Source organism: Eucyclogobius newberryi, unplaced genomic scaffold, assembly GCF_026437365.1.
Source record: "Eucyclogobius newberryi isolate DKJ021-1_F unplaced genomic scaffold, fEucNew1.0.hap1 SCAF_684, whole genome shotgun sequence".
Classification (NCBI taxonomy): Eukaryota; Metazoa; Chordata; class Actinopteri; order Gobiiformes; family Gobiidae; genus Eucyclogobius; species Eucyclogobius newberryi.
The window spans coordinates 1-12,500 of record NW_027316372.1 but is presented as its reverse complement, the minus strand read 5'-3'; the positions used below and the strand labels follow the sequence as shown (position 1 = coordinate 12,500).

At 50.6% G+C, this 12,500-nt stretch overlaps 1 protein-coding gene across 1 annotated transcript in view; it reads left to right on the top strand.

The window, feature by feature from the left end:
• LOC140348419 (laminin subunit beta-1-like) overlaps positions 1 to 4,600 on the top strand; it is a 16,578-nt gene extending 11,978 nt beyond the window's left edge. The window contains exons 3-5 of the mRNA XM_072434344.1: positions 792 to 865; positions 1,390 to 1,578; positions 4,486 to 4,600. Of these exons, the coding sequence (XP_072290445.1) occupies positions 792 to 865; positions 1,390 to 1,578; positions 4,486 to 4,572 (350 nt within the window). The 3' untranslated portion in view covers positions 4,573 to 4,600. The remainder of the gene's footprint in view (positions 1 to 791; positions 866 to 1,389; positions 1,579 to 4,485) is intronic.
• The last annotated feature ends 7,900 nt before the right edge of the window (positions 4,601 to 12,500 follow it).

Sequence of the window (12,500 nt, the reverse complement as noted above, 5' to 3'; positions counted from 1 at the left end):
CTGCTCCTCCTGCTCCTCCTGCTCCTCCTGCTGCTGCTCCTCCTCCTGCTCCTCCTGCTCCTCCTGCTCCTCCTGCTCCTCCTGCTCCTCCTGCTCCTCCTGCTGCTGCTCCTCCTCCTGCTCCTCCTGCTCCTCCTCCTGCTGCTCCTCCTCCTGCTCCTCCTGCTCCTCCTGCTCCTCCTCCTGCTGCTCCTCCTCCTGCTCCTCCTGCTGCTCCTCCTGCTGCTCCTCCTGCTCCTCCTCCTGCTCCTCCTGCTGCTGCTCCTCCTCCCCCTGCTGCTCCTCCTGCTCCTCCTCCTGCTGCTCCTCCTCCTGCTCCTCCTGCTGCTCCTCCTGCTGCTCCTCCTGCTCCTCCTCCTCCTGCTCCTCCTGCTGCTCCTCCTGCTGCTCCTCCTGCTCCTCCTCCTGCTGCTCCTCCTGCTCCTCCTCCTGCTCCTCCTGCTCCTCCTGCTGCTGCTCCTGCTGCTCCTCCTGCTGCTGCTCCTCCTCCTCCTGCTGCTCCTCCTGCTGCTCCTGCTGCTCCTCCTGCTGCTGCTCCTCCTCCTCCTGCTGCTCCTCCTGCTCCTCCTGCTGCTGCTCCTCCTCCTCCTGCTGCTCCTCCTGCTGCTCCTGCTGCTCCTCCTGCTGCTGCTCCTCCTCCTCCTGCTGCTCCTCCTGCTCCTCCTGCTGCTGCTCCTCCTCCTCCTGCTGCTCCTGCTGCTCCTCCTGCTGCTGCTCCTCCTCCTCCTGCTGCTCCTCCTGCTCCTCCTCCTGCTCCTCCTCCTGCTCCTCTCACGTCTGATCTGTTCCAGGTAAATCGGACGTTCACATCCAACTGGACCTGGAGGCGGAGTTTCACTTCACTCACCTCATCATGACCTTCAAGGTGAGAAACCTGAGGAGATCTGGAGATCTGAGGAGATCTGGAGAGATCTGAGGAGATCTGGAGAGATCTGAGGAGATCTGGAGAGATCTGAGGAGATCTGGAGAGATCTGAGGAGGAGGTGGCAGCCCAGATTTGCCTCTAGTTTAGTCCCGTCTTGTGTTTTCTTTAGGCCGTTTTTTTCACAAACACATGACTTTAATTTAGACTCTGTTTTACACCTGAGAGGACGAGGAGACTGTCCTCATGAGAGAGGACGAGGAGACTGTCCTCATGAGAGAGGACGAGGACACTGTCCTCATGAGAGAGGACGAGGACACTGTCCTCATGAGAGAGGACGAGGAGACTGTCCTCATGAGAGAGGACGAGGACACTGCCCTCATGAGAGAGGACGAGGACACTGTCCTTATGAGAGAAGACGACCGGGAGACCGTCCTCATGAGAGAGGACGACCTGTCCCCTCAGACCTTCCGTCCCGCTGCCATGTTGATGTCCTCATGTAACTCTGTCCTTCTCTGTCCCCTCAGACCTTCCGTCCCGCTGCCATGGTGATCGAGCGCTCCGCAGACTTCGGCCGAACGTGGCAGATTTACAGATACTTCGCTTACGACTGCGACGCAGAGTTTCCCGGAGTTTCCCAGGATCCTTTGCTCCACGTGGACGACATCATATGTGAATCTCGTTATTCCGACATCGAACCGTCGACCGAAGGAGAGGTCAGTGTTCTGAAGCAGAGGTCAGTGTTCTGAAGCAGAGGTCAGTGTTCTGAAGCAGAGGTCAGTGTTCTGAAGCAGAGGTCAGTGTTCTGAAGCAGAGGTCAGTGTTCTGAAGCAGAGGTCAGTGTTCTGAAGCAGAGGTCAGTGTTCTGAAGGAGAGGTCAGTGTTCTGAAGGAGAGGTCAGTGTCTGTCCGGATTTGGATTCTTCTGTGGGACGTGTTTGTCGTCACCTCCATGGCTCCTCCTCCATGGCTCCTCCTCCATGGTTCCTCCTCCATGGCTCCTCCTCCATGGCTCCTCCTCCATGGTTCCTCCTCCATGGCTCCTCCTCCATGGTTCCTCCTCCATGGTTCCTCCTCCATGGCTCCTCCTCCATGGCTCCTCCTCCATGGTTCCTCCTCCATGGTTCCTCCTCCATGGCTCCTCCTCCATGGTTCCTCCTCCATGGCTCCTCCTCCATGGTTCCTCCTCCATGGTTCCTCCTCCATGGCTCCTCCTCCATGGTTCCTCCTCCATGGCTCCTCCTCCATGGTTCCTCCTCCATGGCTCCTCCTCCATGGCTCCTCCTCCATGGTTCCTCCTCCATGGCTCCTCCTCCATGGCTCCTCCTCCATGGTTCCTCCTCCATGGTTCCTCCTCCATGGTTCCTCCTCCATGGCTCCTCCTCCATGGCTCCTCCTCCATGGTTCCTCCTCCATGGTTCCTCCTCCATGGCTCCTCCTCCATGGTTCCTCCTCCATGGCTCCTCCTCCATGGTTCCTCCTCCATGGCTCCTCCTCCATGGTTCCTCCTCCATGGCTCCTCCTCCATGGTTCCTCCTCCATGGCTCCTCCTCCATGGCTCCTCCTCCATGGTTCCTCCTCCATGGCTCCTCCTCCATGGTTCCTCCTCCATGGCTCCTCCTCCATGGCTCCTCCTCCATGGTTCCTCCTCCATGGCTCCTCCTCCATGGCTCCTCCTCCATGGTTCCTCCTCCATGGCTCCTCCTCCATGGTTCCTCCTCCATGGCTCCTCCTCCATGGCTCCTCCTCCATGGTTCCTCCTCCATGGCTCCTCCTCCATGGTTCCTCCTCCATGGCTCCTCCTCCATGGTTCCTCCTCCATGGCTCCTCCTCCATGGTTCCTCCTCCATGGCTCCTCCTCCATGGTTCCTCCTCCATGGCTCCTCCTCCATGGCTCCTCCTCCATGGTTCCTCCTCCATGGCTCCTCCTCCATGGTTCCTCCTCCATGGCTCCTCCTCCATGGCTCCTCCTCCATGGTTCCTCCTCCATGGCTCCTCCTCCATGGTTCCTCCTCCATGGCTCCTCCTCCATGGTTCCTCCTCCATGGCTCCTCCTCCATGGTTCCTCCTCCATGGCTCCTCCTCCATGGTTCCTCCTCCATGGCTCCTCCTCCATGGCTCCTCCTCCATGGTTCCTCCTCCATGGTTCCTCCTCCATGGTTCCTCCTCCATGGTTCCTCCTCCATGGCTCCTCCTCCATGGTTCCTCCTCCATGGTTCCTCCTCCATGGCTCCTCCTCCATGGTTCCTCCTCCATGGCTCCTCCTCCATGGTTCCTCCTCCATGGCTCCTCCTCCATGGTTCCTCCTCCATGGTTCCTCCTCCATGGCTCCTCCTCCATGGTTCCTCCTCCATGGCTCCTCCTCCATGGTTCCTCCTCCATGGTTCCTCCTCCATGGCTCCTCCTCCATGGTTCCTCCTCCATGGCTCCTCCTCCATGGCTCCTCCTCCATGGCTCCTCCTCCATGGTTCCTCCTCCATGGCTCCTCCTCCATGGTTCCTCCTCCATGGCTCCTCCTCCATGGCTCCTCCTCCATGGCTCCTCCTCCATGGCTCCTCCTCCATGGTTCCTCCTCCATGGCTCCTCCTCCATGGTTCCTCCTCCATGGCTCCTCCTCCATGGCTCCTCCTCCATGGCTCCTCCTCCATGGCTCCTCCTCCATGGCTCCTCCTCCATGGCTCCTCCTCCATGGTTCCTCCTCCATGGCTCCTCCTCCATGGCTCCTCCTCCATGGCTCCTCCTCCATGGTTCCTCCTCCATGGCTCCTCCTCCATGGTTCCTCCTCCATGGTTCCTCCTCCATGGCTCCTCCTCCATGGTTCCTCCTCCATGGCTCCTCCTCCATGGCTCCTCCTCCATGGCTCCTCCTCCATGGTTCCTCCTCCATGGCTCCTCCTCCATGGTTCCTCCTCCATGGTTCCTCCTCCATGGTTCCTCCTCCATGGCTCCTCCTCCATGGTTCCTCCTCCATGGTTCCTCCTCCATGGCTCCTCCTCCATGGTTCCTCCTCCATGGCTCCTCCTCCATGGTTCCTCCTCCATGGCTCCTCCTCCATGGCTCCTCCTCCATGGCTCCTCCTCCATGGTTCCTCCTCCATGGCTCCTCCTCCATGGCTCCTCCTCCATGGTTCCTCCTCCATGGCTCCTCCTCCATGGCTCCTCCTCCATGGCTCCTCCTCCATGGTTCCTCCTCCATGGCTCCTCCTCCATGGTTCCTCCTCCATGGTTCCTCCTCCATGGCTCCTCCTCCATGGTTCCTCCTCCATGGCTCCTCCTCCATGGCTCCTCCTCCATGGCTCCTCCTCCATGGTTCCTCCTCCATGGCTCCTCCTCCATGCCCTCCCCAAACTCCTCCCAGTGCTGGGTTTTTGCTTCTGCACAGCACGAGCTGCCGTGCCTTTAATGAACAATGCCCCGCCCGGGCCCCGGGCGGGTGGGGCCCGGGTGGGGCCCGGGTAACACCAATGCGGGCAAGGTAACTGGGCTTGTGTGGTTCAACATGAGTCTTTAGCTCTGACCATCATCACGTGACTCAGACTAAACAAAAATCATTTATAGAGTTGGATTTTTCAGGGAAAAAAGGAAAAAAACCAAAACAATTTACAATTGTTTTTCCTTTTTTTCAGGTGATTTACCGAGTTTTGGACCCGGCAGTTCAAATCCAGGACCCGTACAGCCCCTCAATCCAGAGTAAGAGACTAAACCAGGACTAAACCAGGTCTAAACCAGGTCTAAACCAGGTCTAAACCAGGACTAAACCAGGACTAAACCAGGACTAAACCAGGTCTAAACCAGGACTAAACCAGGTCTAAACCAGGTCTAAACCAGGTCTAAACCAGGTCTAAACCAGGTCTAAACCAGGTCTAAACCAGGACTAAACCAGGACTAAACCAGGTCTAAACCAGGACTAAACCAGGTCTAAACCAGGTCTAAACCAGGTCTAAACCAGGCCTAAACCAGGTCTAAACCAGGTCTAAACCAGGTCTAAACCAGGTCTAAACCAGGTCTAAACCAGGACTAAACCAGGACTAAACCAGGTCTAAACCAGGCCTAAACCAGGCCTAAACCAGGTCTAAACCAGGTCTAAACCAGGTCTAAACCAGGACTAAACCAGGACTAAACCAGGACTAAACCAGGTCTAAACCAGGTCTAAACCAGGTCTAAACCAGGACTAAACCAGGTCTAAACCAGGTCTAAACCAGGTCTAAACCAGGACTAAAACAGGTCTAAACCAGGTCTAAACCAGGTCTAAACCAGGACTAAACCAGGTCTAAACCAGGTCTAAACCAGGTCTAAACCAGGTCTAAACCAGGACTAAACCAGGACTAAACCAGGACTAAACCAGGTCTAAACCAGGTCTAAACCAGGTCTAAACCAGGACTAAACCAGGTCTAAACCAGGTCTAAACCAGGTCTAAACCAGGACTAAACCAGGTCTAAACCAGGTCTAAACCAGGTCTAAACCAGGACTAAACCAGGCCTAAACCAGGTCTAAACCAGGACTAAACCAGGTCTAAACCAGGTCTAAACCAGGTCTAAACCAGGACTAAACCAGGACTAAACCAGGTCTAAACCAGGACTAAACCAGGTCTAAACCAGGTCTAAACCAGGTCTAAACCAGGACTAAACCAGGACTAAACCAGGACTAAACCAGGTCTAAACCAGGTCTAAACCAGGTCTAAACCAGGTCTAAACCAGGACTAAACCAGGACTAAACCAGGACTAAACCAGGTCTAAACCAGGTCTAAACCAGGACTAAACCAGGTCTAAACCAGGTCTAAACCAGGATTAAACCAGGACTAAACCAGGTCTAAACCAGGACTAAACCAGGTCTAAACCAGGACTAATCCAGGTCTAAACCAGGACTAAACCAGGACTAAACCAGGACTAGACCAGGTCTAAACCAGGTCTAAACCAGGTCTAAACCAGGTCTAAACCAGGACTAAACCAGGTCTAAACCAGGACTAAACCAGGACTAAACCAGGTCTGAACCAGGACTAAACCAGGTCTAAACCAGGTCTAAACCAGGTCTTGACCAGGACTAATCCAGGTCTAAACCAGGACTAAACCAGGACTAAACCAGGACTAAACCAGGTCTAAACCAGGTCTAAACCAGGTCTAAACCAGGACTAAACCAGGTCTAAACCAGGTCTAAACCAGGTCTAAACCAGGACTAAACCAGGTCTAAACCAGGTCTAAACCAGGACTAAACCAGGTCTAAACCAGGTCTAAACCAGGTCTAAACCAGGTCTAAACCAGGTCTAAACCAGGACTAAACCAGGTCTAAACCAGGTCTAAACCAGGTCTAAACCAGGTCTAAACCAGGACTAAACCAAGTCTAAACCAGGTCTAAACCAGGTCTAAACCAGGACTAAACCAGGTCTAAATCAGGTCTAAACCAGGACTAAACCAGGACTAAACCAGGTCTAAACCAGGACTAAACCAGGTCTAAACCAGGTCTAAACCAGGTCTAAACCAGGACTAAACCAGGACTAAACCAGGACTAAACCAGGTCTAAACCAGGTCTAAACCAGGTCTAAACCAGGTCTAAACCAGGACTAAACCAGGACTAAACCAGGACTAAACCAGGTCTAAACCAGGTCTAAACCAGGACTAAACCAGGTCTAAACCAGGTCTAAACCAGGTCTAAACCAGGATTAAACCAGGACTAAACCAGGTCTAAACCAGGACTAAACCAGGTCTAAACCAGGACTAATCCAGGTCTAAACCAGGACTAAACCAGGACTAAACCAGGACTAGACCAGGTCTAAACCAGGTCTAAACCAGGTCTAAACCAGGTCTAAACCAGGACTAAACCAGGTCTAAACCAGGACTAAACCAGGACTAAACCAGGTCTGAACCAGGACTAAACCAGGTCTAAACCAGGTCTAAACCAGGTCTTGACCAGGACTAATCCAGGTCTAAACCAGGACTAAACCAGGACTAAACCAGGACTAAACCAGGTCTAAACCAGGACTAAACCAAGACTAGACCAGGACTAGACCAGGTCTAAACCAGGTCTAAACCAGGACTAAACCAGGTCTAAACCAGGTCTAAACCAGGTCTAAACCAGGACTAAACCAGGTCTAAACCAGGTCTAAACCAGGACTAAACCAGGTCTAAACCAGGTCTAAACCAGGTCTAAACCAGGTCTAAACCAGGACTAAACCAGGTCTAAACCAGGTCTAAACCAGGTCTAAACCAGGTCTAAACCAGGTCTAAACCAGGACTAAACCAAGTCTAAACCAGGTCTAAACCAGGTCTAAACCAGGACTAAACCAGGTCTAAATCAGGTCTAAACCAGGACTAAACCAGGACTAAACCAGGTCTAAACCAGGACTAAACCAGGTCTAAACCAGGTCTAAACCAGGTCTAAACCAGGACTAAACCAGGACTAAACCAGGACTAAACCAGGTCTAAACCAGGTCTAAACCAGGTCTAAACCAGGACTAAACCAGGACTAAACCAGGACTAAACCAGGTCTAAACCAGGTCTAAACCAGGTCTAAACCAGGTCTAAACCAGGACTAAACCAGGTCTAAACCAGGCCTAAACCAGGTCTAAACCAGGTCTAAACCAGGTCTAAACCAGGACTAAACCAGGACTAAACCAGGACTAAACCAGGTCTAAACCAGGACTAAACCAGGTCTAAACCAGGTCTAAACCAGGTCTAAACCAGGACTAAACCAGGACTAAACCAGGACTAAACCAGGTCTAAACCAGGTCTAAACCAGGTCTAAACCAGGTCTAAACCAGGTCTAAACCAGGACTAAACCAGGTCTAAACCAGGACTAAACCAGGCCTAAACCAGGTCTAAACCAGGCCTGAACCATGACTAAACCAGGTCTAAACCAGGTCTAAACCAGGTCTAAACCAGGACTAAACCAGGTCTAAACCAGGACTAAACCAGGCCTAAACCAGGTCTAAACCAGGCCTGAACCAGGACTAAACCAGGACTAAACCAGGACTAAACCAGGTCTAAACCAGGTCTAAACCAGGTCTAAACCAGGACTGAACCAGGACTAAACCAGGCCTAAACCAGGTCTAAACCAGGCCTAAACCAGGTCTAAACCAGGTCTAAACCAGGTCTAAACCAGGTCTAAACCAGGTCTAAACCAGGTCTAAACCAGGACTAAACCAGGACTAAACCAGGTCTAAACCAGGCCTAAACCAGGCCTAAACCAGGTCTAAACCAGGTCTAAACCAGGTCTAAACCAGGACTAAACCAGGACTAAACCAGGACTAAACCAGGTCTAAACCAGGTCTAAACCAGGTCTAAACCAGGACTAAACCAGGTCTAAACCAGGTCTAAACCAGGTCTAAACCAGGACTAAACCAGGTCTAAACCAGGTCTAAACCAGGTCTAAACCAGGACTAAACCAGGTCTAAACCAGGTCTAAACCAGGTCTAAACCAGGTCTAAACCAGGACTAAACCAGGACTAAACCAGGACTAAACCAGGTCTAAACCAGGTCTAAACCAGGTCTAAACCAGGACTAAACCAGGTCTAAACCAGGTCTAAACCAGGTCTAAACCAGGACTAAACCAGGTCTAAACCAGGTCTAAACCAGGTCTAAACCAGGACTAAACCAGGCCTAAACCAGGTCTAAACCAGGACTAAACCAGGTCTAAACCAGGTCTAAACCAGGTCTAAACCAGGACTAAACCAGGTCTAAACCAGGACTAAACCAGGTCTAAACCAGGTCTAAACCAGGTCTAAACCAGGTCTAAACCAGGTCTAAACCAGGACTAAACCAGGTCTAAACCAGGTCTAAACCAGGTCTAAACCAGGTCTAAACCAGGACTAAACCAGGTCTAAACCAGGACTAAACCAGGTCTAAACCAGGACTAAACCAGGACTAAACCAGGTCTAAACCAGGTCTAAACCAGGTCTAAACCAGGACTAAACCAGGTCTAAACCAGGACTAAACCAGGACTAAACCAGGACTAAACCAGGTCTAAACCAGGTCTAAACCAGGTCTAAACCAGGTCTAAACCAGGTCTAAACCAGGACTAAACCAGGTCTAAACCAGGACTAAACCAGGACTAAACCAGGACTAATCCAGGTCTAAACCAGGACTAAACCAGGACTAAACCAGGACTAAACCAGGACTAGACCAGGTCTAAACCAGGTCTAAACCAGGACTAAACCAGGTCTAAACCAGGTCTAAACCAGGTCTAAACCAGGATTAAACCAGGACTAATCCAGGTCTAAACCAGGACTAAACCAGGCCTAAACCAGGTCTAAACCAGGTCTAAACCAGGACTAAACCAGGTCTAAACCAGGACTAAACCAGGCCTAAACCAGGTCTAAACCAGGTCTAAACCAGGTCTAAACCAGGTCTAAACCAGGTCTAAACCAGGACTAAACCAGGTCTAAACCAGGACTAAACCAGGTCTAAACCAGGTCTAAACCAGGTCTAAACCAGGACTAAACCAGGTCTAAACCAGGACTAAACCAGGACTAAACCAGGTCTAAACCAGGTCTAAACCAGGTCTAAACCAGGACTAAACCAGGTCTAAACCAGGACTAAACCAGGACTAAACCAGGTCTAAACCAGGTCTAAACCAGGACTAAACCAGGTCTAAACCAGGACTAAACCAGGACTAAACCAGGTCTAAACCAGGTCTAAACCAGGACTAAACCAGGACTAAACCAGGTCTAAACCAGGACTAAACCAGGTCTAAACCAGGTCTAAACCAGGTCTAAACCAGGTCTAAACCAGGTCTAAACCAGGACTAAACCAGGACTAAACCAGGACTAAACCAGGTCTAAACCAGGTCTAAACCAGGACTAAACCAGGTCTAAACCAGGTCTAAACCAGGACTAAACCAGGACTAAACCAGGACTAAACCAGGTCTAAACCAGGTCTAAACCAGGTCTAAACCAGGTCTAAACCAGGACTAAACCAGGTCTAAACCAGGACTAAACCAGGTCTAAACCAGGTCTAAACCAGGTCTAAACCAGGACTAAACCAGGTCTAAACCAGGACTAAACCAGGACTAAACCAGGTCTAAACCAGGTCTAAACCAGGTCTAAACCAGGACTAAACCAGGTCTAAACCAGGACTAAACCAGGACTAAACCAGGACTAAACCAGGTCTAAACCAGGTCTAAACCAGGTCTAAACCAGGACTAAACCAGGTCTAAACCAGGCCTAAACCAGGACTAAACCAGGACTAAACCAGGACTAAACCAGGTCTAAACCAGGACTAAACCAGGTCTAAACCAGGACTAAACCAGGACTAAACCAGGACTAAACCAGGTCTAAACCAGGTCTAAACCAGGACTAAACCAGGACTAAACCAGGTCTAAACCAGGACTAAACCAGGTCTAAACCAGGTCTAAACCAGGTCTAAACCAGGACTAAACCAGGTCTAAACCAGGACTAAACCAGGACTAAACCAGGACTAAACCAGGTCTAAACCAGGTCTAAACCAGGTCTAAACCAGGACTAAACCAGGACTAAACCAGGTCTAAACCAGGTCTAAACCAGGACTAAACCAGGACTAAACCAGGACTAAACCAGGTCTAAACCAGGTCTAAACCAGGACTAAACCAGGACTAAACCAGGTCTAAACCAGGACTAAACCAGGACTAAACCAGGTCTAAACCAGGTCTAAACCAGGTCTAAACCAGGACTAAACCAGGTCTAAACCAGGACTAAACCAGGACTAAACCAGGTCTAAACCAGGTCTAAACCAGGTCTAAACCAGGACTAAACCAGGTCTAAACCAGGCCTAAACCAGGACTAAACCAGGACTAAACCAGGTCTAAACCAGGTCTAAACCAGGTCTAAACCAGGTCTAAACCAGGTCTAAACCAGGACTAAACCAGGTCTAAACCAGGTCTAAACCAGGTCTAAACCAGGTCTAAACCAGGACTAAACCAGGTCTAAACCAGGACTAAACCAGGTCTAAACCAGGACTAAACCAGGACTAAACCAGGTCTAAACCAGGTCTAAACCAGGTCTAAACCAGGACTAAACCAGGTCTAAACCAGGCCTAAACCAGGACTAAACCAGGACTAAACCAGGACTAAACCAGGTCTAAACCAGGTCTAAACCAGGTCTAAACCAGGTCTAAACCAGGACTAAACCAGGTCTAAACCAGGACTAAACCAGGACTAAACCAGGACTAATCCAGGTCTAAACCAGGACTAAACCAGGACTAAACCAGGACTAAACCAGGACTAAACCAGGTCTAAACCAGGATTAAACCAGGACTAATCCAGGTCTAAACCAGGACTAAACCAGGCCTAAACCAGGTCTAAACCAGGACTAAACCAGGACTAAACCAGATCTAAACCAGGTCTAAACCAGGACTAAACCAGGTCTAAACCAGGACTAAACCAGGCCTAAACCAGGTCTAAACCAGGTCTAAACCAGGTCTAAACCAGGACTAAACCAGGTCTAAACCAGGACTAAACCAGGTCTAAACCAGGTCTAAACCAGGTCTAAACCAGGACTAAACCAGGTCTAAACCAGGACTAAACCAGGACTAAACCAGGTCTAAACCAGGTCTAAACCAGGTCTAAACCAGGACTAAACCAGGTCTAAACCAGGACTAAACCAGGACTAAACCAGGTCTAAACCAGGTCTAAACCAGGTCTAAACCAGGACTAAACCAGGTCTAAACCAGGACTAAACCAGGACTAAACCAGGTCTAAACCAGGTCTAAACCAGGACTAACCAGGACTAAACCAGGTCTAAACCAGGACTAAACCAGGTCTAAACCAGGTCTAAACCAGGTCTAAACCAGGACTAAACCAGGTCTAAACCAGGACTAAACCAGGACTAAACCAGGTCTAAACCAGGTCTAAACCAGGACTAAACCAGGACTAAACCAGGACTAAACCAGGTCTAAACCAGGTCTAAACCAGGTCTAAACCAGGACTAAACCAGGTCTAAACCAGGACTAAACCAGGACTAAACCAGGACTAAACCAGGTCTAAACCAGGTCTAAACCAGGTCTAAACCAGGACTAAACCAGGACTAAACCAGGTCTAAACCAGGTCTAAACCAGGACTAAACCAGGACTAAACCAGGACTAAACCAGGTCTAAACCAGGTCTAAACCAGGTCTAAACCAGGTCTAAACCAGGACTAAACCAGGTCTAAACCAGGACTAAACCAGGTCTAAACCAGGTCTAAACCAGGTCTAAACCAGGACTAAACCAGGTCTAAACCAGGTCTAAACCAGGTCTAAACCAGGACTAAACCAGGTCTAAACCAGGTCTAAACCAGGTCTAAACCAGGACTAAACCAGGTCTAAACCAGGACTAAACCAGGACTAAACCAGGACTAAACCAGGTCTAAACCAGGTCTAAACCAGGACTAAACCAGGACTAAACCAGGACTAAACCAGGTCTAAACCAGGACTAAACCAGGTCTAAACCAGGACTAAACCAGGACTAAACCAGGACTAAACCAGGTCTAAACCAGGTCTAAACCAGGACTAAACCAGGACTAAACCAGGTCTAAACCAGGTCTAAACCAGGACTAAACCAGGTCTAAACCAGGCCTAAACCAGGACTAAACCAGGACTAAACCAGGACTAAACCAGGTCTAAACCAGGTCTAAACCAGGTCTAAACCAGGACTGAACCAGGACTAAACCAGGCCTAAACCAGGACTAAACCAGGACT